The sequence below is a fragment of the Salmo salar genome, chromosome 02 (genome assembly GCF_965601325.2).
Source record: "Salmo salar chromosome 02, fSalSal1, whole genome shotgun sequence".
In the NCBI taxonomy this organism is placed as follows: domain Eukaryota; kingdom Metazoa; phylum Chordata; class Actinopteri; order Salmoniformes; family Salmonidae; genus Salmo; species Salmo salar.
This window is the reverse complement of record NC_138292.1, coordinates 22170679-22198167: the sequence shown is the minus strand read 5'-3', so window position 1 is coordinate 22198167 and position 27489 is coordinate 22170679. Positions and strand designations below refer to the sequence as shown.

Genomic DNA, 27489 nt, shown 5'->3' with positions numbered 1-27489 from the left:
GCACCATCACCACACACCGATTGAATTAAAGTCAAGATGGCGACCGAGGGCGAATACGAGTCGATCCTGTGTGTGAAACCTGACGTTAACGTTTACCGAATCCCGCCGCGGGCATCGAACCGGGGAGTCAGGTAAGAGACCCGGTTCCGTCAGAATCAACCAGTGGCCTTGCCCTGGTCTGACTCCAGCATCCATTGTTTGATACGGCGATATATCAACCTCCCCGTAGGCAAAGCTCTTGTCCCCACATCAAGGCAATGTAAAGTCCATATAAAGGCTATAATGGTCGTCTCTGTTGCCTTTGCAGTACGCAATAGCTTTTTCTAAGGTGGCTTACTAGGCAAATTGGTTGGGGAGGAATAGTCTACCACCAGATGTCAAGGTTGTGCGTAGTGGGATGGATAGGGAGAATACACCTGTCATTATTGTAGTCCACCTGTCGGTATTAGACAATGACACTGAATCCTGTTTTCAGTGCGAAAACGTGACTGTGTCGTGTCCCCGTTTTATAGAATGCGCTTTGACTGCGCTCTTCTTTGGGGCGAATGTTTAATGAAAGGCTATTGCGGATACTACGGTATTTAAAGGTCCAGAGGATTAGGTGAGATTTTTACTCCCTCTGAGGATTATCTGGGCATTTTCTCTGTTGTCGCCTATCCTGTTACTTGCTGAACAGGGTTCGTTAAAGGATCTCTTGTTAACAGTGACTTCAGTCCTGTTAGGGAACCGTCTACGTTTGGCAGTGTGTGTGTGACTATATTGTGTTTACCCATTTGTTCATTGGCTGGTGTTTTAACGTGATCCAGTCTATCTCCATGCTGACTGGACAGCCTCCATACTGTATCTGTCTCCTGGGAGCTGATTGGCTGACCACCAGTAACGTGCCATGACCACACACAAAGCTGAGTCTGTTGTGTGATGTAGTGAGTAATAATAATGAGGGACTATTCCACCCCAGGTCTGGTGAACTGCCAGCCCAGTCACCAGCCCAGTCCCCGGCCCAGTCCCCAGCCCAGTCCCCAGCCCAGTCCCCAGCCCAGTCACCAGCCCAGTCCCCAGCCCAGTCCCCAGCCCAGTCCCCAGCCCAGTCCCCAGCCCAGTCCCCAGCCCAGACACCAGCCCAGTCCCCAGCCCAGTTACCAGCCCAGTCACTCATTTCAGTAGCAAGGTGTAGTGGTTGGTTATCAACAACATGGTCTCCCTCTTTCTCACACACACACACCTATACAGTCAGTCTCATCCCTGATTGGCTGTCTGTGTCTCCCTCAGGGCTGCGGATTGGAAGCTGGACGCCCCTGATTGGACAGGCCGTATGAGAGTGACGGCTCGGGGAAAAGTGGCTTTCATCAAACTGGAGGACAAGATCTCTGGTGAGAGGCCAAATCTTTACAAATTATCATTTTTTGTTCTTGGACATAAAAGACTGTAAAATCACCAGGAAATGCTCAAAGTAATTTTAATGTAGGAAATCTGTTCCCAAGTATTCTCACGCATAAATAGAGAGGCATATGTGATCGTATCCCAATGTAATCAAGTTTTGAAATGATTCTGTTTTTGTCAAATACTATCTGTTTCTTGCGGTCAATTTGCAGTGTGCAAATTATTTATAACTATGTTCTGACCATCCGCTCAAGGAATTTGCCCACTGCTGAATGTAATTGGGGACTCCTGCAATAGCCCCTAGCCCACCTCTAGCCCACCTCTAGGCACTTCTAGTCAGAAGATCATTGTGCCCAATTCCAAATCGTCCCCTGGGAACTTCTTGTTGATCTGAAAGGACCATGTTAACTGTTCCACCTTGCCCTCTGACTCTTGACTAGAACCGTTAGTTATAATGCCTGAGTTATAACTACCCGTCTCTGCAGGGGAGCTGTTTGCACAGGCACCAGTGGACGAGTACCCTGGCATCGCCATAGAAACCGTCAGTGACTCCAGTCGTTACTTTGTGCTTCGGATCCAGGATGAGAGTGGTGGGTTGTTGATCGTCGTCCATTGTCACCATATAGCCAAATTAGAAAGAAGTATCACACACTACTTCCTCACATTTTCTATTGGCAGTTATTATACTGAACAAAAATATATATGCAACATGTAAAGTTTTGTTCCCATGTTTCATGAGCTGAAATAAAAGATCCCAGAGATGTTCCATATGCCCAAAAAGCTTATTTCACAAAATAAAATGTGCACATATTTGTTTACGTCCCTTTTAGTGAGCATTTCTCCTTTGCCAAGATAATCCATCCACCTGACAGGTGTGGCATATCAAGAAGCTGATTAAACAGCATCGTCATTACACAGGTGCATCTAGTGCTGGTGACAATAAATGGCCACTCTAAAATGTTCAGTTTTGTCACAAAACACAATGCCACAGATATCTCAAGTTTTGAGGGAGCATGCAACTGGCATGCTGACTGCAGGAATGTCCACCAGAGCTGTTGCCAGAGAATTGAATGTTTATTTCTCTACTATAAGCCGCCTCCAACATTGTTTTAGAGAATTTGGCAGTACATCCAACCGGCCTCACTACCTCAGACCACGTTTAACCACGCCAGGCCAGGACCTCCATATCTGGCTTCTTCACCTGCCACCCAGACAGCTGATGAAACTGAGAAGTATTTCTGTCTGTATTAAAGCCCTTTTGTGGGGAAAAACATACTCTGATTGGCTGGGCCTGGCTCCCCAGTGGGTGGGCTTGGCTCCCAAGTGGGTGGACCTATGCCCTCCCAGGCCCACCCATGGCTGTGCCCCTGCCCAGTCATGTGAAATCCATAGAATAGGGCCTAATTTATTTAATTAAATTGACTGATTTCCGTATATGAACTGTAACTCAGTAAAATCGTTGAAATTGTTGCATGTTGCGTTCATATTGTTGTTCAGTATAGTATTAGTAGTATACCACAGTAATAACAAAGTATGTTTTGGATCATTTGAGTATGTAGTTTGAAACAGTATTCTACTACAGCATTTGGAGTACACAATCAGTTGTTTCTCACTGTGCTATGTCTCTGTTTTAGGATCAGTGTGTGTACGAAGTGATTTGATTTGTAATTTACATTGGTCTGTTGTTCTTCTCTGACCTCTGTCTCCCAGGTCGCAGTGCGTTCATAGGCATCGGGTTCGGGGACAGAGGAGACTCGTTTGACTTCAACGTGGCGCTGCAGGACCACTTTAAGTGTGTTGCTCTTACAGCTGTCAGCTGTCACAACAGAGATAACACTCTCATTACATTAGCGAACAAGTGCAGATCAGAGCTAGAATGTAGACTTCTAACTGACATGAATTAGTGATAGCCTGTCATCTGTTTCACTCTATAATTCTCAATTCAATTCCAAGGGGCTTTATTGACATGGAAAACATATGTTTATATTCAAATCAAAATCAAATCAAATTTTATTAGTCACATGCGCTGAATACAACAGGTGTAGATCCTACAGTGAAATGCTTACTTACGAGCCCCTAACCAATAATGCAGTTTCCAAAAAATACGGATAAGAATAAGAGATAAAAGCAATTCAAGAGCAGCAATAAAATAACAATAGCAAGACTATATACAGGGTAGCAGTACAGAGTCAATGTGCGGGGGCACCGGTTAGTTGAGGTAGTATGTACATGTAGGTAGAGTTATTAAAGTGACTATGCATAGATAATAACAGAGAGTAGCAGTGGTGTAAAGAAGGGGTGAGAGGGGCACTGCAAATAGTCTGGGTAGCCATTTGATTAGATGTTCAGTAGTCTTATGGCTTGGGGGTAAAAGCTGTTTAGAAGCCTCTTGGACCTAGACTTGGCACTCCGGTACCGCTTGCCGTGCGGTAGCAGAGAGAACAGTCTATGACTAGGGTGGCTGGAGTCTTTGACAATTTTTAGGGCCTTCCTCTGACACCGCCTGGTATAGATGTCCTGGATGGCAGGAAGCTTGGCCCCAGTGATGTACTGGGCTGTTCGCACTACCCTCTGTAGGGCCTTGTGGTCGGAGGCCGAGCAGTTGCCATACCAGGCAATGATGCAACCAGTCAGGATGCCCTCGATGGTGCAGCTGTAGAACCTTTTGACGATCTGGGGACCCATGCCAAATCTTTTCAGTCTCCTGAGGGGGAATAGGTTTTGTCGTGCCCTCTTCACGACTGTCTTGGTGTGCTTGGACCATGTTAGTTTGTTGGTGATGTGGACACCAAGGAACTTGAAGCTCTCAACCTGCTCCACTGCAGCCCCGTCGATGAGAATGTTGGCGTGCTCGGTCCTCCTCTTCCTGTAGTCCACAATCATCTCCTTTGTCTTGCCAATGCAAGTGAAATAAACAATCACAAATTAAAAGTAAACATTATGCACATAACATTTTTCAAAAGAATAAAGATGCTTGAAATGTAATATCTAGCTATAACTCTCTGTCCCTTTTTCCCTCTCATTCTTTCTCTCTATCTGTTTACTGTATATATCTCTTTCTCTCTCTCTCTCTCTCTCTCTCTCTATCTCTCTCTCTCTCTACCTACCTCTGTCTCTCTGTCTCTCTGTCAGGTGGGTGAAACAGGAGCTTGAGATCAGTAAGCAGTCTCAGACTCCAGACAACACTCCTAAACTGGACCTGGGTTTCAAAGAGGGACAGACCATCACTCTCAATATCGGGGTAACTTCCTCAACTCATACCCATAATACTCCTACCATGGTACCATCTGGTTAGTGCCTAACAACTAAAAAACGAACATGCACGCACACGTTGCAAACCCATGCTCTGTTTATAAGCTTTGTCAAGCTATCACTCAAACACCTATTCCTCTCTCCTTCCTTCTCACCCGTCGCCCCTCTTTCTTTCTTTCTTTCTTTCTTTCTTTCTTTCTTTCTTTCTTTCTTTCTTTCTTTCTTTCTTTCTTTCTTTCTTTCTTTCTTTCTTTCTTTCTTTCTTTCTTTCTTTCCATTTCTGTTCCTCTCTCAGCAAGGCAGAAAGAGAGACAAGTCCCGCCCCCAGAGCGCTGGTGGCTTTGGGCTCCTCCCTCCTCCCCCTGGCGGTGGAGGTGCCAAGATAGCCCCTCCCCCTATGTCAAGCTCCTCCAATGACAACGAAGGTTTATTCTCAGGGGGAGACTTATTCTCTGCGGGAAGTGACTCGTTTTCAGGGGGAAGTGACACATTTTCAGGAGGAAACAACACATTCTCAGCAGGAAGTGACATGTTCTCAGGGGGAAGTAACACAGGTAGGTGATTAGCATTTTGGGCCACATTCAGCGACGTGTAATGCTACTGGTTGTTCAGATAGATATGTACTACATGACCAAAAGTATGTGGACACCTGCTCCCTGAACATCTCATTCCAAAATCATGGGCATTAATATGGAGTTGGTCCCCCCTTTGCTGCCATAACAGCCTCCACTCTTTTGGGAAGGCTTTCTGTGAGGACTTGCTTCCATTCAGCCAAAAGACCATTAGTGAGGTCAGGCAGTGATGTTCTGCAATTAGGCCTAGCTCGCAACTGGCGTTCCTATTCATCCCAAAGGTGTTCGATGGGGTTGAGGTCAGGGCTCTGTGCAGGACAGTCAAGTTCTTCCACACCGATCTCAACAAACCATTTCTGCCTGGACCTCGCTTTGTGCACTGTGGCATTGTCATACTGAAACAGGAAAGGGCCTTCCCCAAAATTTTGCCACAAAGTTGGAAGCACAGAATCGTCTAGAATGTCATTGTATGCTGTAACTTTAGGATTTCCCTTAACTTGAACAAAGGGGCCTAGCCTGATCCATGAAAAACAGCCCCAGACCTTTATTCCTCCTCCACCAAACTTGACAGTCGTCACTATGCATTGGGGCAGGTAGCGTTCACCTGTTCATCCGCCAAACCCAGATTCGTTCGTCGGACTGCCAGATGGTGAAGCGTATTTATCACTCTAGAGAATGCATTTCCACTGCTCCAGAGTCCAATGGCGGCAAGCTTTACACCACTCTAGCCAACGCTTGGCATTATGCATAGTGATCTTAGGCTTGTGTGCGGCTGCTCGGCCATGGAAACCTATTTCATGAAGCTCCCGACGAACAGTTCCTGTGCTGACGTTGCTTCCAGAGGCAGTTTGGAAGTTGGTAGTGAGTGTTGCAACAGAGGACAGACAATTTTTACTCGCTACGCTCTTCAGCACTCGCCGGTCACATTCTGTGAGCTTGTGTGGCCTACCACTTCGCGGCTGAGCCGTTGTTGCTCCTAGACGTTTCCACGTTCCACACACAATAACAGCACTTACAGTTGACTGGGGCAGCTCTAGCAGGGAAGAAATTTGACAAAATGACAGTGCCGCGTTGAAAGTCACTGAGCTCTTCAGTAAGGCCATTCTACTGCCAATGTTTGTCTATGGAGATTGCATGGCTGTGTGCTCAATTTCATACACCTGTCAGCAACAGGTGTGAGGTGTGGCTGACATAGCCGAATCCACAAATTTGAAGAGATATTCACATACTTTTGTGTGTGTGTGTGTGTGTGTGTGTGTGTGTGTGTGTGTGTGTGTGTGTGTGTGTGTGTGTGTAATAAAACCAAAAATAAACTCAACATGTAAAGTCTTGGTCCCATGTTTCATGAGCTGAAATACAATATCTCAGAAATTTTACATATGCACAAATAGCTTAGTCTCTCAAATGTTGTGCACAAATTTGTCTACATCCCTGTTAGTGTGCATTTCTCCTTTGCCAAGATACTGTAATCGTACCACCTGACAGGTGTGGCATATCAAGAAGCTGATTAAACAGCATGATCATTACAGAGGTGCACCTTGTGCTGGGAACAATAAAAGGCCACTCTGAAGTGTTCAGTTTTGTCACAAAAAATGCCATAGATGTCTCAAGTTTCGAGGGAGTGTGGAATTGGCATGCTGACTGCAGAAATGTCCACCAGAGCTGTTGCCAGAGAATTGGATGTTAATTTCTCTACCATAAGCCGCCTCCAACGTTGTTTTAGAGAATTTGGCAGTACGTCCAACCGGCCTCACAACCGCAGACCACGCGTAACCACGCCAGCCCAGGACCTCCACATCCGGCTTCATCACCTGCGGGATTGTCTTAGACCAGCCACCCGGACAACTGATGATATTGAGCAGTATTCTGTCTGTCATAAAGCCCTTTTCTGGGGAAAAACTCTGATTGGCTGGGCCTGGCTCCCAAGTGGGTGGGCCTATGTCCTCCCAAGCCCACCTATGGCTGTGCTCCTGGCCTCTCATGTGAAATACATAGATTAGGGCCTCATTTATTTATTTCAATTGACTGATTTCCGTATATGAACTGTAACTCAGTAAAATCATTGAAATTGTTGCATGTTGCGTTTATATTTTTGTTCAGTATAGATCTGCTCTGGCATGTAGATTAGGGATGATGTCAGCTCCTTACAAGACAATTCTATGTGCAACGTTCAGAGCGTTGTGTTCTCCTGAATGTGACCCTGTTCTTATATTGCTGCTTCTGATTCATTTGTTTGTTTATCTTGTTTGATTACCCTAGTAACTGCTTTTTCTGTATAGCGCATTTTGCTACCATTGTTGAAGACTATTTTTACAGTTCCCCAAACCATGCTGTGAATTCATTTGACTGAAGGGAAAAAGTGTATGTTTTATATGCCACTGTGTAATTAGGTTAAGGATTGAATGGGGCCCAGGGTGTTCTTTCTTTTAGTTTTATGAGCTAACCAAGAAAAAAGGCTATTGTCGTTAGAGTATGAATATAGAGAAAGTAGTAGAGGGTGTGTATTGAAGGGTCTGATGTGTGTTGTCTCCATAGAGATCCTATTAAATTTGTTTTCTAATTCCTAATTCTATCGTTGTCTCTCTGTTCTCAGGCTGTTTGTTAGACCTGGACAGCAGTAACTCCAGCTCTGTGGTGCAGCCAATCCCCAACCCTACAGGCGGCTCGGACATGTGGGGAGACTTCTCTGCCCCAGAAAAGTAAGGGGATAATCTTCTCTCTTTCATCCTTTTCTCTCTTCTTTCATTATTCTGTTCCCCACATTAATGCTCTCCTCTTTTTCCCATATTGCAGGTCAGTGTCTTCTCTCGCCAACGATGATGGTTCCACCAACTGGCAGCAGTTCTGAGGCCGTCGCACAATCTCTTTCACTTGACCTTCACCTGACCTTTAACCCCTGAGGAGGACTCCAGAGGAGGACTCCAGCAGAACACTGTATATTATCACCTCAACCTCAGTGTACTCTTTCTCTCTCTCTCTTCCCCCTCTCTTTATTTCTCTCTCTCTTCACCCCTCTCCTGGCTTCCTCTCCTTACCATCCTCTCCCTCCAAAGTTACACTCTCTCCCCCTCTGTCCCCCTCTCCTTGCCCTCCTCTCCCTCTGTCTCTCTATCTATTGCAACAGAGTATTTATTTATTACTGAGGGAAAAGACTGAGGGAAAATCTCTCTAAATGAAAGATGGCACAGAAAGGAATGATGGTGACTCACACTAATATAGTCTTGATAAATAAATACATTAATTAATTTATGTACATAATATATTATTGTAAATGTATATATTGTCAGTAGATTGTAATTCCCATTGTTGTTGTGGTAGTGTTGTAGTTCATTTTCCTTTAGAATCTCCAGTACAACTGGAATTATCGCCTGAAATAACTGATTTACAGGATGCAGTAGTATATGACCAAGTTATCTTATATCTGATCTAAGGTCAGTTTTGCGTTTTCCTCTTAATTGCTAAGGTTAGGCCATGGTGAGTCTGGAGCTGTGCTTTGGAGCAGCTTCTGCTTTGAGTGGACACTGATCTACTGTAAGTTTACACAGCAGTCATGCTGTTTGGCGCCCTTTAGTGGGATATTGTGGTCCTACAACCACAGTCTGACAGGGAGAGTGGTGAGATGCACAGCAGCAGCTGCTGTGGACGTTATCACTGCTGGCTGGGGATGGGCACTTGTCTGGGTCACTTGGCTGCATTGTTTTAACAGGAGGCTGGTGTTAGTTGGTCAATTAACACAGAAATGGAGGGAGAGAGAGGAAGTAAGTGTGCTGATTGAGGGAAGTGATAGCAGAGTGAGGGGATGAAAGGGAAAGATGGGTGGGGTCTGAGGAGGGATGGAGGGTGAGGAAGGGCTTAAACCCATGGGGTGATAGACAGGCCTGATTTAGGCCTTGTGATGTAAACAGTACCTAGGGGTTTCTGGGTAGAGATGACTCATTTAGGTCACGACTTTTGCCCTGCTGGATGAATAGCCCTGTGTGTGTACATACAACTGTCTGTCTGTCCGTCCGTCCGTCCGTCTGTCTGTATTCTATACGTTGTACCCTGGAACTAACATAACTCTGTCAATGCAGTCAGACCATTCCAGTCCTTGTGAGATGCAGTGTTTTACTTTACTGTTGTGTTGTTATTGTGAGAGAAAGGAGGGAGGGATAGAGGAATGGATGGATGGATGGATGGATGGAGGGAGGGATAGAGGGTTGATGGAGGGAGGGGTAAAGGGATGGATGGATGGAGGAATAGAGGGATGGATGGAGGGATAGAGGGAGGGAAGGATGGGTAGATGGAGGGATGATGGAGGGAGGGAGGAAGGGATGTATGATAGGAGGGATAGAGGGATGGATAGATTGAGGGAGGGAGGGATAAAGGGATAGAGGGATGGATGGATAGAGGGAGTGATAGAAGGAGGGATAGATGGAGGGATGGATGATAATGCTGTACAGGACATCATAATATTACAGTAATCCAGTTATGTGGCTTTTGTACTTATCATTGTGTGTCTTTCTCTCATGGACACACACATGGACTCAAACATTTGCATTGACTGATGACATGATGTTGATTAATGAGGTGATAATTGATTGATTTCCTGTGTGAGAACACAGCTAGTGGGAGAACTGGTATGAACTGGTGAGAGTCTGTGTAGACCCTACTCATGTTGGTTTATGTGTTTATTCTTGACATTACAAATACAAAATATATGTGTATGTAAATGTTGATGTATTGAAAATCAAAGCATAAAGATATCAAGTAATGTTGAATCAAGGTTGACTTATTTTCTTTTTATCTACATGAGGAAAAAAACGGAACTACATCAATAAAGCAATCCACACATAAACCAATGAATGACATTTTATTGGGTAGTATTGCACTGCTTCGGTGTTGGATTGTGATAGAGTGCTTTACAGTAAGGTGTCAGTAATGACAGAGTGGATACTTTGTTCTCAGACTGTCTCGACAGTACACAACTACAGGAACTCAACAGCGTTCCATCTGAACAGTATTATACAGCCCGCAACTGCACTGACGTAAACCTCCAGAACATGATCCGTGTCAAATAAAACACAGGTCAAATCTGTGGGGAGTGATTTCTCCCCTGATATTCACAGACAGTTCTAATAAAACACAGGGCCAATAGAAGAACTGAGAAATATGACTCAGACTGTTCTTAACTGGAGTTACGTGGACTGTGTTATATATATATATATATATATATATATGTCGTTTGTTTGTGTGTGTCTGGTTGTGTGTGTGTGTGTGTGTGTGTGGTTGTGTGTGTCTGTGTGGTTGTGTATTAAGGCACAGGCTAGCACCAGGTGTTGAGCAGAGGATTTATGGTGTTTTGGGGTGTTTTTATGGAGACAACCCAGTGTTCTGTCTCCAAGGGTGTCCTCTCTCCTCCTCCTTCTCTCCTTCCTCCCTTCTTCTTCCACCCCTCCTTCTGTCTCTGCCATCTTGGGCCCATCAGGCCTTGTTTTCCCAGGTTTTGGGGTTGCCACGGCGATTGCGACAGCGTTTCTTATTGGTGGTTGACCTCTGGAAGCGTTTGGGCCAGCCGGACCGCTCCCTGCAGAGCTCAGCTGGGATGGAGAGAAGAGAGAGGATGTGTGGGCTCAGATGTCCTAAAGTCAGTAAGTGTTTCATGCACTCTAAGATTGTTATGTTGTTGTAATCCTAACAACGGGTCTAATGAAGGGCTATCAGGTGGACTGTCTTACCCTTCAGGTACTCATCCTGTTGGCAGACAGTTCTAACACAGATCTCCTTGTTGATCACATAGACACGAGGGAGGCTGAGACAAACCAGGAGACAGACATCATTACACTATAATCAGAGCCCAGCTGCTGTCTCTAAAACATGCCTCTCTGTACAGGCTCTCAGGTTGAAACCAATGGACTTTGACTGCATGACCAGGAGGCACTGAGTGTGTCTATGTTTTCCAGTGACAGAGAGCCTGTAGTTGCAGTTTACCTGTAAAGGCAGAGGGAGTGGATGCATCTCTTCATGGGCCGGTGGACAGAGTACATCCTGGTGCAGGGGTACGTCTCTTCCCTACAGTCTAGCACAGAGGAAACACACAACATCCAGATAACTCACACACAATGTTTAGATAACACTGGACACCACTGGTCATCCCTGGCCTAACACTGTTCAGTGATGTTTCTGTTCCACACTGAAGACCTCACTCACCAGGTGGTAGGGTAGAGACAGACCTCACTCACCAGGTGGTAGGGTAGAGACAGACACCTCACTCACCAGGTGGTAGGGTAGAGACAGAAACCTCACTCACCAGATGGTAGGGTAGAGACAGACACCTCACTCACCAGATGGTAGGGTAGAGACAGACCTCACTCACCAGGTGGTAGGGTAGAGACAGACCTCACTCACCAGGTGGTAGGGTAGAGACAGACCTCACTCACCAGGTGGTAGGGTAGAGACAGACCTCACTCACCTGATGGTAGGGTAGAGACAGACACCTCACACACTAGATGCTACGGTAGAGACAGACCTCACTCACCAGGTGGTATGGTAGAGACAGTCCTCACTCACCATGTGGTAGGGTAGAGACAGACATCTCACTCACCAGGTGGTAGGGTAGAGACAGACACCTCACTCACCAGGTGGAAGGGTAGAGACAGACCTCACTCACCAGGTGGTAGGGTAGTGACAGACACCTCACACACTAGATGGTAGGGTAGAGACAGACCTCACTCACCAGGTGGTATGGTAGAGACAGTCCTCACTCAGCAGATGGTAGGGTAGAGACAGACATCTCACTCACCAGGTGGTAGGGTAGAGACAGACACCTCACTCACCAGTTGGAAGGGTAGAGACAGACCTCACTCACCAGGTGGTAGGGTAGAGACAGACCTCACTCACCAGGTGGTAGGGTAGAGACAGACCTCACTCACCAGTTGGAAGGGTAGAGACAGACCTCACTCACCAGGTGGTAGGGTAGAGACAGACCTCACTCACCAGGTGGTAGGGTAGAGACAGACCTCACTCACCAGGTGGTAGGGTAGAGACAGACCTCACTCACCAGGTGGTAGGGTAGAGACAGACCTCACTCACCAGGTGGTAGGGTAGAGACAGTCCTCACTCACCAGGTGGTAGGGTAGAGACAGACCTCACTCACCAGATGGTAGGGTAGAGACAGACCTCACTCACCAGGTGGTAGGGTAGAGACAGACCTCACTCACCAGGTGGTAGGGTAGAGACAGACCTCACTCACCAGGTGGTAGGGTAGAGACAGACACCTTACTCACCAGGTGGTAGGGTAGAGACAGACACCTCACTCACTAGGTGGTAGTGTAGAGACAGACCTCACTCACCAGGTGGTAGGGTAGAGACAGACATCACTCACCAGGTGGTAGGGTCGAGACAGACCTCACTCACCAGGTGGTAGGGTTGAGACAGACCTCACTCACCAGGTGGTAGGGTAGAGACAGACACCTCACTCACCAGGTGGTAGGGTAGAGACAGACACCTCACTCACCAGGTGGTAGGGTAGAGACAGACCTCACTCACCAGGTGGTAGGGTAGAGACAGACACCTCACTCACCAGGTGGTAGGGTAGAGACAGACCTCACTCACCAGGTAGTAGGGTAGAGACAGACACCTCACTCACCAGGTGGTAGGGTAGAGACAGACACCTCACTCACCAGGTGGTAGGGTAGAGACAGACCTCACTCACCAGGTGGTAGGGTAGAGACAGACACCTCACTCACCAGGTGGTAGGGTAGAGACAGACACCTCACTCACCAGGTGGTAGGGTAGAGACAGACCTCACTCACCAGGTGGTAGGGTAGAGACAGTCCTCACTCACCAGGTAGTAGGGTAGAGACAGACACCTCACTCACCAGGTGGTAGGGTAGAGACAGACCTCACTCACCAGGTGGTAGGGTAGAGACAGACCTCACTCACCAGGTAGTAGGGTAGAGACAGACACCTCACTCACCAGGTGGTAGGGTAGAGACAGACACCTCACTCACCAGGTGGTAGGGTAGAGACAGACCTCACTCACCAGGTGGTAGGGTAGAGACAGACCTCACTCACCAGGTGGTAGGGTAGAGACAGACACCTCACTCACCAGGTGGTAGGGTAGAGACAGACCTCACTCACCAGGTGGTAGGGTAGAGACAGACACCTCACTCACCAGGGGGTAGGGTAGAGACAGACCTCACTCACCAGGTGGTATGGTAGAGACAGTCCTCACTCACCAGATGGTAGGGTAGAGACAGACATCTCACTCACCAGGTGGTAGGGTAGAGACAGACACCTCACTCACCAGTTGGAAGGGTAGAGACAGACCTCACTCACCAGGTGGTAGGGTAGAGACAGACCTCACTCACCAGGTGGTAGGGTAGAGACAGACCTCACTCACCAGGTGGTAGGGTAGAGACAGACCTCACTCACCTGATGGTAGGGTAGAGACAGACACCTCACACACTAGATGCTACGGTAGAGACAGACCTCACTCACCAGGTGGTATGGTAGAGACAGTCCTCACTCACCATGTGGTAGGGTAGAGACAGACATCTCACTCACCAGGTGGTAGGGTAGAGACAGACACCTCACTCACCAGGTGGAAGGGTAGAGACAGACCTCACTCACCAGGTGGTAGGGTAGTGACAGACACCTCACACACTAGATGGTAGGGTAGAGACAGACCTCACTCACCAGGTGGTATGGTAGAGACAGTCCTCACTCAGCAGATGGTAGGGTAGAGACAGACATCTCACTCACCAGGTGGTAGGGTAGAGACAGACACCTCACTCACCAGTTGGAAGGGTAGAGACAGACCTCACTCACCAGGTGGTAGGGTAGAGACAGACCTCACTCACCAGGTGGTAGGGTAGAGACAGACCTCACTCACCAGTTGGAAGGGTAGAGACAGACCTCACTCACCAGGTGGTAGGGTAGAGACAGACCTCACTCACCAGGTGGTAGGGTAGAGACAGACCTCACTCACCAGGTGGTAGGGTAGAGACAGACCTCACTCACCAGGTGGTAGGGTAGAGACAGACCTCACTCACCAGGTGGTAGGGTAGAGACAGTCCTCACTCACCAGGTGGTAGGGTAGAGACAGACCTCACTCACCAGATGGTAGGGTAGAGACAGACCTCACTCACCAGGTGGTAGGGTAGAGACAGACCTCACTCACCAGGTGGTAGGGTAGAGACAGACCTCACTCACCAGGTGGTAGGGTACAGACAGACATCTCACTCACCAGGCGGTAGGGTAGAGACAGACCTCACTCACCAGGTAGTAGGGTAGAGACAGACACCTCACTCACCAGGTGGTAGGGTAGAGACAGACACCTCAATCACCAGGTGGTAGGGTAGAGACAGACCTCACTCACCAGGTGGTAGGGTAGAGACAGACACCTCACTCACCAGGTGGTAGGGTAGAGACAGACACCTCACTCACCAGGTGGTAGGGTAGAGACAGACCTCACTCACCAGGTGGTAGGGTAGAGACAGTCCTCACTCACCAGGTAGTAGGGTAGAGACAGACACCTCACTCACCAGGTGGTAGGGTAGAGACAGACCTCACTCACCAGGTGGTAGGGTAGAGACAGACCTCACTCACCAGGTAGTAGGGTAGAGACAGACACCTCACTCACCAGGTGGTAGGGTAGAGACAGACACCTCACTCACCAGGTGGTAGGGTAGAGACAGACCTCACTCACCAGGTGGTAGGGTAGAGACAGACCTCACTCACCAGGTGGTAGGGTAGAGACAGACACCTCACTCACCAGGTGGTAGGGTAGAGACAGACCTCACTCACCAGGTGGTAGGGTAGAGACAGACACCTCACTCACCAGGGGGTAGGGTAGAGACAGACCTCACTCACCAGGTGGTATGGTAGAGACAGTCCTCACTCACCAGATGGTAGGGTAGAGACAGACATCTCACTCACCAGGTGGTAGGGTAGAGACAGACACCTCACTCACCAGTTGGAAGGGTAGAGACAGACCTCACTCACCAGGTGGTAGGGTAGAGACAGACCTCACTCACCAGGTGGTAGGGTAGAGACAGACCTCACTCACCAGGTGGTAGGGTAGAGACAGACCTCACTCACCAGGTGGTAGGGTAGAGACAGACCTCACTCACCAGGTGGTAGGGTAGAGACAGTCCTCACTCACCAGGTGGTAGGGTAGAGACAGACCTCACTCACCAGATGGTAGGGTAGAGACAGACCTCACTCAACAGGAGGTAGGGTAGAGACAGACCTCACTCACCAGGTGGTAGGGTAGAGACAGACCTCACTCACCAGGTGGTAGACTACAGACAGACATCTCACTCACCAGGCGGTAGGGTAGAGACAGACCTCACTCACCAGGCGGTAGGGTAGAGACAGACCTCACTCACCAGGTGGTAGGGTAGAGACAGACCTCACTTACCAGGTGGTAGGGTAGAGACAGTCACCTTACTCACCAGGTGGTAGGGTAGAGACAGACACCTCACTCACTAGGTGGTAGTGTAGAGACAGACCTCACTCACCAGGTGGTAGGGTAGAGACAGACACCTCACTCACCAGGTGGTAGGGTAGAGACAGACACCTCACTCACCAGGTGGTAGGGTAGAGACAGACACCTCACTCACCAGGTGGTAGGGTAGAGACAGACCTCACTCACCAGGTGGTAGGGTAGAGACAGACACCTCACTCACCAGGTGGTAGGGTAGAGACAGACCTCACTCACCAGGTAGTAGGGTAGAGACAGACACCTCACTCACCAGGTGGTAGGGTAGAGACAGACACCTCACTCACCAGGTGGTAGGGTAGAGACAGACCTCACTCACCAGGTGGTAGGGTAGAGACAGACCTCACTCACCAGGTGGTAGGGTAGAGACAGACACCTCACTCACCAGGTGGTAGGGTAGAGACAGACCTCACTCACCAGGTGGTAGGGTAGAGACAGACCTCACTCACCAGGGGGTAGGGTAGAGACAGACCTCACTCACCAGGTGGTATGGTAGAGACAGACCTCACTCACCAGGTGGTAGGGTAGAGACAGACAACTCACTCTCCAGTTGGTAGGGTAGAGACAGACCTCACTCACCAGGTGGTAGGGTAGAGACAGACACCTCACTCACCAGGTGGTAGGGTAGAGACAGACATCACTCACCAGGTGGTAGGGTAGAGACAGACACCTCACTCACCAGGTGGTAGGGTAGAGACAGACACCTCACTCACCAGGTGGTAGGGTAGAGACAGACCTCACTCACCAGGTGGTAGGGTAGAGACAGACCTCACTCACCAGGTAGTAGGGTAGAGACAGACACCTCACTCACCAGGTGGTAGGGTAGAGACAGACACCTCACTCACCAGGTGGTAGGGTAGAGACAGACCTCACTCACCAGGTGGTAGGGTAGAGACAGACCTCACTCACCAGGTGGTAGGGTAGAGACAGACCTCACTCACCAGGTGGTAGGGTAGAGACAGACACCTCACTCACCAGGTGGTAGGGTAGAGACAGACCTCACTCATCAGGAGGTAGGGTCGAGACAGACACCTCACTCACCAGGTGGTAGGGTATAGACAGACACCATACTCACCAGGTGGTAGGGTAGAGACAGACCTCACTCACCAGGTGGTAGGGTAGAGACAGACACCTCACTCACCAGGTGGTAGGGTAGAGACAGACCTCACTCACCAGGTGGTAGGGTAGAGACAGACCTCACTCACCAGGTGGTAGGGTAGAGACACACACCTCACTCACCAGGTGGTAGGGTAGAGACAGACACCTCACTCACCAGGTGGTAGGGTAGAGACAGACACCTCACTCACCAGGTGGTAGGGTAGAGACAGACCTCACTCACCAGGTGGTAGGGTAGAGACAGACCTCACTCACCAGGTGGTAGGGTAGAGACACACACCTCACTCACCAGGTGGTAGGGTAGAGACAGACCTCACTCACCAGGTGGTAGGGTAGAGACAGACCTAACTCACCAGGTGGTATGGTAGAGACAGTCCTCACTCACCATGTGGTAGGGTAGAGACAGACATCTCACTCACCAGGTGGTAGGGTAGAGACAGACACCTCACTCACTAGGTGGAAGGGTAGAGACAGACCTCATTCACCAGGTGGTAGGGTAGAGACAGACACCTCACACACTAGATGGTAGGGTAGAGACAGACCTCACTCACCAGGTGGTATGGTAGAGACAGTCCTCACTCACCAGGTGGTAGGGTAGAGACAGACCTCACTCACCAGGTGGTAGGGTAGAGACAGACCTCACTCACCAGGTGGTAGGGTAGAGACAGACCTCACTCACCAGGTGGTAGGGTAGAGACAGACACCTCACTCACCAGGTGGTAGGGTAGAGACAGACATCTCACTCACCAGGTGGTAGGGTAGAGACATACATCTCACTCACCAGGTGGTAGGGTAGAGACAGACCTCACTCACCAGGTGGTAGGGTAGAGACAGACCTCACTCATCAGGTGGTATGGTAGAGACAGACCTCACTCACCAGGTGGTAGGGTAGAGACAGACCTCACTCACCAGGTGGTAGGGTATAGACAGACCTCACTCACCAGGTGGTAGGGTAGAGACAGACCTCACTCACCAGGTGGTAGGGTAGAGACAGACCTCACTCACCAGGTGGTATGGTAGAGACATACCTCACTCACCAGGTGGTAGGGTAGAGACAGACCTCACTCACCAGGTGGTAGGGTAGAGACAGACCTCACTCACCAGGTGGTAGGGTAGAGACAGACCTCACTCACCAGGTGGTAGGGTTGAGACAGACACCTCACTCACCAGGTGGTAGGGTAGAGACAGACCTCACTCACCAGGTGGTAGGGTGAAGACAGACACCTCAATCACCAGGTGGTAGGTTAGAGACAGACCTCACTCACCAGATGGTAGGGTAGAGACAGACACCTCTCTCACCAGGTGGTAGGGTAGAGACAGACACCTCACTCACCAGGTGGTAGGGTAGAGACAGACCTCACTCACCAGGTGGTAGGGTAGAGACAGACCTCACTCACCAGGTGGTAGGGTAGAGACAGACACCTCACTCACCAGGTGGTAGGGTAGAGACAGACCTCACTCACCAGGTGGTAGGGTAGAGACACACACCTCACTCACCAGGTGGTAGGGTAGAGACAGACCTCACTCACCAGGTGGTAGGGTAGAGACAGACCTAACTCACCAGGTGGTATGGTAGAGACAGTCCTCACTCACCATGTGGTAGGGTAGAGACAGACATCTCACTCACCAGGTGGTAGGGTAGAGACAGACACCTCACTCACTAGGTGGAAGGGTAGAGACAGACCTCATTCACCAGGTGGTAGGGTAGAGACAGACACCTCACACACTAGATGGTAGGGTAGAGACAGACCTCACTCACCAGGTGGTATGGTAGAGACAGTCCTCACTCACCAGGTGGTAGGGTAGAGACAGACCTCACTCACCAGGTGGTAGGGTAGAGACAGACCTCACTCACCAGGTGGTAGGGTAGAGACAGACCTCACTCACCAGGTGGTAGGGTAGAGACAGACACCTCACTCACCAGGTGGTAGGGTAGAGACAGACATCTCACTCACCAGGTGGTAGGGTAGAGACATACATCTCACTCACCAGGTGGTAGGGTAGAGACAGACCTCACTCACCAGGTGGTAGGGTAGAGACAGACCTCACTCATCAGGTGGTATGGTAGAGACAGACCTCACTCACCAGGTGGTAGGGTAGAGACAGACCTCACTCACCAGGTGGTAGGGTATAGACAGACCTCACTCACCAGGTGGTAGGGTAGAGACAGACCTCACTCACCAGGTGGTAGGGTAGAGACAGACCTCACTCACCAGGTGGTATGGTAGAGACAGACCTCACTCACCAAGTGGTAGGGTAGAGACAGACCTCATTCACCAGGTGGTAGGGTAGAGACAGACACCTCACACACTAGATGGTAGGGTAGAGACAGACCTCACTCACCAGGTGGTATGGTAGAGACAGTCCTCACTCACCAGGTGGTAGGGTAGAGACAGACCTCACTCACCAGGTGGTAGGGTAGAGACAGACCTCACTCACCAGGTGGTAGGGTAGAGACAGACCTCACTCACCAGGTGGTAGGGTAGAGACAGACCTCACTCACCAGGTGGTAGGGTTGAGACAGACACCTCACTCACCAGGTGGTAGGGTAGAGACAGACCTCACTCACCAGGTGGTAGGGTGAAGACAGACACCTCAATCACCAGGTGGTAGGTTAGAGACAGACCTCACTCACCAGATGGGTAGGGTAGAGACAGACACCTCTCTCACCAGGTGGTAGGGTAGAGACAGACACCTCACTCACCAGGTGGTAGGGTAGAGACAGACCTCACTCACCTGATGGTAGGGTAGAGACAGACACCTCACACACTAGATGGTACGGTAGAGACAGACCTCACTCACCAGGTGGTATGGTAGAGACAGTCCTCACTCACCATGTGGTAGGGTAGAGACAGACATCTCACTCACCAGGTGGTAGGGTAGAGACAGACACCTCACTCACCAGGTGGAAGGGTAGAGACAGACCTCACTCACCATGTGGTAGGGTAGAGACAGACACCTCACACACTAGATGGTAGGGTAGAGACAGACCTCACTCACCAGGTGGTATGGTAGAGACAGTCCTCACTCACCAGGTGGTAGGGTAGAGACAGACATCTCACTCACCAGGTGGTAGGGTAGAGACAGACACCTCACTCACCAGGTGGAAGGGTAGAGACAGACCTCACTCACCAGGTGGTAGGGTAGAGACAGACCTCACTCACCAGGTGGTATGGTAGAGACAGACCTCACTCACCAGGTGGTAGGGTAGAGACAGACCTCATTCACCAGGTGGTAGGGTAGAGACAGACACCTCACACACTAGATGGTAGGGTAGAGACAGACCTCACTCACCAGGTGGTATGGTAGAGACAGTCCTCACTCACCAGGTGGTAGGGTAGAGACAGACCTCACTCACCAGGTGGTAGGGTAGAGACAGACCTCACTCACCAGGTGGTAGGGTAGAGACAGACCTCACTCACCAGGTGGTAGGGTAGAGACAGACCTCACTCACCAGGTGGTAGGGTTGAGACAGACACCTCACTCACCAGGTGGTAGGGTAGAGACAGACCTCACTCACCAGGTGGTAGGGTGAAGACAGACACCTCAATCACCAGGTGGTAGGTTAGAGACAGACCTCACTCACCAGATGGTAGGGTAGAGACAGACACCTCTCTCACCAGGTGGTAGGGTAGAGACAGACACCTCACTCACCAGGTGGTAGGGTAGAGACAGACCTCACTCACCTGATGGTAGGGTAGAGACAGACACCTCACACACTAGATGGTACGGTAGAGACAGACCTCACTCACCAGGTGGTATGGTAGAGACAGTCCTCACTCACCATGTGGTAGGGTAGAGACAGACATCTCACTCACCAGGTGGTAGGGTAGAGACAGACACCTCACTCACCAGGTGGAAGGGTAGAGACAGACCTCACTCACCATGTGGTAGGGTAGAGACAGACACCTCACACACTAGATGGTAGGGTAGAGACAGACCTCACTCACCAGGTGGTATGGTAGAGACAGTCCTCACTCACCAGGTGGTAGGGTAGAGACAGACATCTCACTCACCAGGTGGTAGGGTAGAGACAGACACCTCACTCACCAGGTGGAAGGGTAGAGACAGACCTCACTCACCAGGTGGTAGGGTAGAGACAGACCTCACTCACCAGGTGGTAGGGTAGAGACAGACCTCACTCACCAGGTGGTAGGGTAGAGACAGACCTCACTCACCAGGTGGTAGGGTAGAGACAGACACCTCACTCACCAGGTGGTAGGGTAGAGACAGACATCTCACTCACCAGGTGGTAGGGTAGAGACATACATCTCACTCACCAGGTGGTAGGGTACAGACAGACCTCACTCACCAGGTGGTAGGGTAGAGACAGACCTCACTCACCAGGTGGTATGGTAGAGACAGACCTCACTCACCAGGTGGTAGGGTAGAGACAGACCTCACTCACCAGGTGGTAGGGTAGAGACAGACCTCACTCATCAGGTGGTAGGGTAGAGACAGACACCTCACTCACCAGGTGGTAGGGTAGAGACAGACACCTCACTCACCAGGTGGTAGGGTAGAGACAGACCTCACTCACCAGGTGGTAGGGTAGAGACAGACCTCACTCACCAGGTGGTAGGGTAGAGACAGACACCTCACTCACCAGGTGGTAGGGTAGAGACAGACCTCACTCATCAGGAGGTAGGGTCGAGACAGACACCTCACTCACCAGGTGGTAGGGTATAGACAGACACCATACTCACCAGGTGGTAGGGTAGAGACAGACCTCACTCACCAGGTGGTAGGGTAGAGACAGACACCTCACTCACCAGGTGGTAGGGTAGAGACAGACCTCACTCACCAGGTGGTAGGGTAGAGACAGACCTCACTCACCAGGTGGTAGGGTAGAGACACACAACTCACTCACCAGGTGGTAGGGTAGAGACAGACCTCACTCACCAGGTGGTAGGGTAGAGACAGACCTAACTCACCAGGTGGTATGGTAGAGACAGTCCTCACTCACCATGTGGTAGGGTAGAGACAGACATCTCACTCACCAGGTGGTAGGGTAGAGACAGACACCTCACTCACTAGGTGGACGGGTAGAGACAGACCTCATTCACCAGGTGGTAGGGTAGAGACAGACACCTCACACACTAGATGGTAGGGTAGAGACAGACCTCACTCACCAGGTGGTATGGTAGAGACAGTCCTCACTCACCAGGTGGTAGGGTAGAGACAGACATCTCACTCACCAGGTGGTAGGGTAGAGACAGACACCTCACTCACCAGGTGGAAGGGTAGAGACAGACCTCACTCACCAGGTGGTAGGGTAGAGACAGACCTCACTCACCAGGTGGTAGGGTAGAGACAGACCTCACTCACCAGGTGGTAGGGTAGAGACAGACCTCACTCACCAGGTGGTAGGGTAGAGACAGACCTCACTCACCAGGTGGTAAGGTAGAGACAGACACCTCACTCACCAGGTGGTAGGGTAGAGACAGACATCTCACTCACCAGGTGGTAGGGTAGAGACATACATCTCACTCACCAGGTGGTAGGGTAGAGACAGACCTCACTCACCAGGTGGTAGGGTAGAGACAGACCTCACTCATCAGGTGTTATGGTAGAGACAGACCTCACTCACCAGGTGGTAGGGTAGAGACAGACCTCACTCACCAGGTGGTAGGGTATAGACAGACCTCACTCACCAGGTGGTAGGGTAGAGACAGACCTCACTCACCAGGTGGTAGGGTAGAGACAGACCTCACTCACCAGGTGGTATGGTAGAGACAGACCTCACTCACCAGGTGGTAGGGTAGAGACAGTCCTCACTCACCAGGTGGTAGGGTAGAGACAGACCTCACTCACCAGGTGGTAGGGTAGAGACAGACATCTCACTCACCAGGTGGTAGGGTAGAGACAGACACCTCACTCACCACTCACCAGGTGGTAGGGTAGAGACAGACCTCACTCACCAGGTGGTAGGGTGAAGACAGACACCTCAATCACCAGGTGGTAGGTTAGAGACAGACCTCACGCACCAGATGGTAGGGTAGAGACAGTCCTCACTCACCAGGTGGTAGGGTAGAGACAGACACCTCACTCACCAGGTGGTAGGGTAGAGACAGACCTCACTCACCTGATGGTAGGGTAGAGACAGACACCTCACACACTAGATGGTACGGTAGAGACAGACCTCACTCACCAGGTGGTATGGTAGAGACAGTCCTCACTCACCATGTGGTAGGGTAGAGACAGACAACTCACTCACCAGGTGGTAGGGTAGAGACAGACCTCACTCACCAGGTGGTAGGGTAGAGACAGACCTCACTCACCAGGTGGTAGTGTAGAGACAGACCTCACTCACCAGGTGGTAGGGTAGAGACAGACACCTCACTCACCAGGTGGTAGGGTAGAGACAGACATCACTCACCAGGTGGTAGGGTAGAGACAGACACCTCACTCACCAGGTGGTAGGGTAGAGACAGACACCTCACTCACCAGGTGCTAGGGTAGAGACAGACCTCACTCACCAGGTGGTAGGGTAGAGACAGACACCTCACTCACCAGGTGGTAGGGTAGAGACAGACACCTCACTCACCAGGTGGTAGGGTAGAGACAGTCCTCACTCACCAGGTGGTAGGGTAGAGACAGACACCTCACTCACCAGGTGATAGGGTAGAGACAGACACCTCACTCACCAGGTGGTAGGGTAGAGACAGACCTCACTCACCAGGTGGTAGGGTAGAGACAGACCTCACTCACCAGGTGGTAGGGTAGAGACAGACCTCACTCACCAGGTGGTAGGGTAGAGACAGACACCTCACTCACCAGGTGGTAGGGTAGAGACAGACCTCACTCATCAGGAGGTAGGGTAGAGACAGACACCTCACTCACCAGGTGGTAGGGTATAGACAGACACCATACTCACCAGGTGGTAGGGTAGAGACAGACCTCACTCACCAGGTGGTAGGGTAGAGACAGACACCTCACTCACCAGGTGGTAGGGTAGAGACAGACACCTCACTCACCAGGTGGTAGGGTAGAGACAGACCTCACTCACCAGGTGGTAGGGTAGAGACAGACCTCACTCACCAGGTGGTAGGGTAGAGACAGTCCTCACTCACCAGGTGGTAGGGTAGAGACAGATCTCACTCACCAGGTGGTAGGGTAGAGACAGACATCTCACTCACCAGGTGGTAGGGTAGAGACAGACACCTCACTCACCAGGTGGTAGGGTAGAGACAGACCTCACTCACCAGGTGGTAGGGTAGAGACAGACACCTCACTCACCAGGTGGTAGGGTAGAGACAGTCCTCACTCACCAGGTGGTAGGGTAGAGACAGACACCTCACTCACCAGTTGATAGGGTAGAGACAGACACCTCACTCACCAGGTGGTAGGGTAGAGACAGACCTCACTCACCAGGTGGTAGGGTAGAGACAGACCTCACTCACCAGGTGGTAGGGTAGAGACAGACCTCACTCACCAGGTGGTAGGGTAGAGCCAGACACCTCACTCACCAGGTGGTAGGGTAGAGACAGACCTCACTCATCAGGAGGTAGGGTAGAGACAGACACCTCACTCACCAGGTGGTAGGGTATAGACAGACACCATACTCACCAGGTGGTAGGGTAGAGACAGACCTCACTCACCAGGTGGTAGGGTAGAGACAGACACCTCACTCACCAGGTGGTAGGGTAGAGACAGACACCTCACTCACCAGGTGGTAGGGTAGAGACAGACCTCACTCACCAGGTGGTAGGGTAGAGACAGACCTCACTCACCAGGTGGTAGGGTAGAGACACACAACTCACTCACCAGGTGGTAGGGTAGAGACAGACCTCACTCACCAGGTGGTAGGGTAGAGACAGACCTAACTCACCAGGTGGTAGGGTAGAGACAGACACCTCACTCACTAGGTGGAAGGGTAGAGACAGATCTCATTCACCAGGTGGTAGGGTAGAGACAGACACCTCACACACTAGATGGTAGGGTAGAGACAGACCTCACTCACCAGGTGGTATGGTAGAGACAGTCCTCACTCACCAGGTGGTAGGGTAGAGACAGACATCTCACTCACCAGGTGGTAGGGTAGAGACAGACACCTCACTCACCAGGTGGAAGGGTAGAGACAGACCTCACTCACCAGGTGGTAGGGTAGAGACAGACCTCACTCACCAGGTGGTAGGGTAGAGACACACACCTCACTCACCAGGTGGTAGGGTAGAGACAGACCTCACTCACCAGGTGGTAGGGTAGAGACAGACCTCACTCACCAGGTGGTAGGGTAGAGACAGACACCTCACTCACCAGGTGGTAGGGTAGAGACAGACATCTCACTCACCAGGTGGTAGGGTAGAGACATACATCTCACTCACCAGGTGGTAGGGTAGAGACAGACCTCACTCACCAGGTGGTAGGGAAGAGACAGACCTCACTCATCAGGTGGTATGGTAGAGACAGATCTCACTCACCAGGTGGTAGGGTAGAGACAGACCTCACTCACCAGGTGGTAGGGTATAGACAGACCTCACTCACCAGGTGGTAGGGTAGAGACAGACCTCACTCACCAGGTGGTAGGGTAGAGACAGACCTCACTCACCAGGTGGTATGGTAGAGACAGACCTCACTCACCAGGTGGTAGGGTAGAGACAGACCTCACTCACCAGGTGGTAGGGTAGAGACAGACCTCACTCACCAGGTGGTAGGGTAGAGACAGACCTCACTCACCAGGTGGTAGGGTTGAGACAGACACCTCACTCACCAGGTGGTAGGGTAGAGACAGACACCTCACTCACCACTCACCAGGTGGTAGGGTAGAGACAGACCTCACTCACCAGGTGGTAGGGTGAAGACAGACACCTCAATCACCAGGTGGTAGGTTAGAGACAGACGTCACGCACCAGATGGTAGGGTAGAGACAGTCCTCACTCACCAGGTGGTAGGGTAGAGACAGACACCTCACTCACCAGGTGGTAGGGTAGAGACAGACCTCACTCACCTGATGGTAGGGTAGAGACAGACACCTCACACACTAGATGGTACGGTAGAGACAGACCTCACTCACCAGGTGGTATGGTAGAGACAGTCCTCACTCACCATGTGGTAGGGTAGAGACAGACAACTCACTCACCAGGTGGTAGGGTAGAGACAGACCTCACTCACCAGGTGGTAGGGTAGAGACAGACCTCACTCACCAGGTGGTAGTGTAGAGACAGACCTCACTCACCAGGTGGTAGGGTAGAGACAGACACCTCACTCACCAGGTGGTAGGGTAGAGACAGACATCACTCACCAGGTGGTAGGGTAGAGACAGACACCTCACTCACCAGGTGGTAGGGTAGAGACAGACACCTCACTCACCAGGTGCTAGGGTAGAGACAGACCTCACTCACCAGGTGGTAGGGTAGAGACAGACACCTCACTCACCAGGTGGTAGGGTAGAGACAGACACCTCACTCACCAGGTGGTAGGGTAGAGACAGTCCTCACTCACCAGGTGGTAGGGTAGAGACAGACACCTCACTCACCAGGTGATAGGGTAGAGACAGACACCTCACTCACCAGGTGGTAGGGTAGAGACAGACCTCACTCACCAGGTGGTAGGGTAGAGACAGACCTCACTCACCAGGTGGTAGGGTAGAGACAGACCTCACTCACCAGGTGGTAGGGTAGAGACAGACACCTCACTCACCAGGTGGTAGGGTAGAGACAGACCTCACTCATCAGGAGGTAGGGTAGAGACAGACACCTCACTCACCAGGTGGTAGGGTATAGACAGACACCATACTCACCAGGTGGTAGGGTAGAGACAGACCTCACTCACCAGGTGGTAGGGTAGAGACAGACACCTCACTCACCAGGTGGTAGGGTAGAGACAGACACCTCACTCACCAGGTGGTAGGGTAGAGACAGACCTCACTCACCAGGTGGTAGGGTAGAGACAGACCTCACTCACCAGGTGGTAGGGTAGAGACAGTCCTCACTCACCAGGTGGTAGGGTAGAGACAGACCTCACTCACCAGGTGGTAGGGTAGAGACAGACATCTCACTCACCAGGTGGTAGGGTAGAGACAGACACCTCACTCACCAGGTGGTAGGGTAGAGACAGACCTCACTCACCAGGTGGTAGGGTAGAGACAGACACCTCACTCACCAGGTGGTAGGGTAGAGACAGTCCTCACTCACCAGGTGGTAGGGTAGAGACAGACACCTCACTCACCAGTTGATAGGGTAGAGACAGACACCTCACTCACCAGGTGGTAGGGTAGAGACAGACCTCACTCACCAGGTGGTAGGGTAGAGACAGACCTCACTCACCAGGTGGTAGGGTAGAGACAGACCTCACTCACCAGGTGGTAGGGTAGAGCCAGACACCTCACTCACCAGGTGGTAGGGTAGAGACAGACCTCACTCATCAGGAGGTAGGGTAGAGACAGACACCTCACTCACCAGGTGGTAGGGTATAGACAGACACCATACTCACCAGGTGGTAGGGTAGAGACAGACCTCACTCACCAGGTGGTAGGGTAGAGACAGACACCTCACTCACCAGGTGGTAGGGTAGAGACAGACACCTCACTCACCAGGTGGTAGGGTAGAGACAGACCTCACTCACCAGGTGGTAGGGTAGAGACAGACCTCACTCACCAGGTGGTAGGGTAGAGACACACAACTCACTCACCAGGTGGTAGGGTAGAGACAGACCTCACTCACCAGGTGGTAGGGTAGAGAC

General features: G+C 50.8%; 2 protein-coding genes across 2 annotated transcripts in view; one reads left to right on the top strand and one right to left on the bottom strand.

The window, feature by feature from the left end:
* The first annotated feature begins 3 nt into the window (after positions 1 to 3).
* LOC106576987 (adaptin ear-binding coat-associated protein 1) lies at positions 4 to 9964 on the top strand. Its single transcript, XM_045699973.2, has 8 exons — positions 4 to 131; positions 1270 to 1370; positions 1866 to 1970; positions 3091 to 3172; positions 4513 to 4621; positions 4928 to 5186; positions 7798 to 7903; positions 7998 to 9964. The coding sequence occupies exons 1-8, from the start codon at positions 37 to 39 to the stop codon at positions 8050 to 8052; spliced, it is 912 nt and encodes a 303-aa protein (XP_045555929.1). The 5' UTR covers positions 4 to 36; the 3' UTR covers positions 8053 to 9964.
* A 78-nt stretch (positions 9965 to 10042) lies between these two features.
* Positions 10043 to 27489, bottom strand: part of LOC145860331 (microfibrillar-associated protein 5-like) — a 116279-nt gene continuing 98832 nt past the window's right edge. The window contains exons 5-7 of the mRNA XM_082960790.1: positions 11175 to 11262; positions 10922 to 10995; positions 10043 to 10783 (exon numbers count right to left, since the gene is read on the bottom strand). Coding sequence (XP_082816916.1) covers positions 10668 to 10783; positions 10922 to 10995; positions 11175 to 11262 — 278 coding nt within the window. The 3' untranslated portion in view covers positions 10043 to 10667. The remainder of the gene's footprint in view (positions 10784 to 10921; positions 10996 to 11174; positions 11263 to 27489) is intronic.

Bases quoted from the DNA above. Each gene is read 5' to 3' on its own strand.
- LOC106576987 (XM_045699973.2), top strand. From the start codon at position 37: ATGGCGACCGAGGGCGAATACGAGTCGATCCTGTGTGTGAAACCTGAC. The intron at 132-1,269 runs GTAAGAGACCCG...TGTCTCCCTCAG, and splicing joins GCATCGAACCGGGGAGTCAG to GGCTGCGGATTGGAAGCTGG. The intron at 5,187-7,797 runs GTAGGTGATTAG...CTCTGTTCTCAG, and splicing joins CTCAGGGGGAAGTAACACAG to GCTGTTTGTTAGACCTGGAC.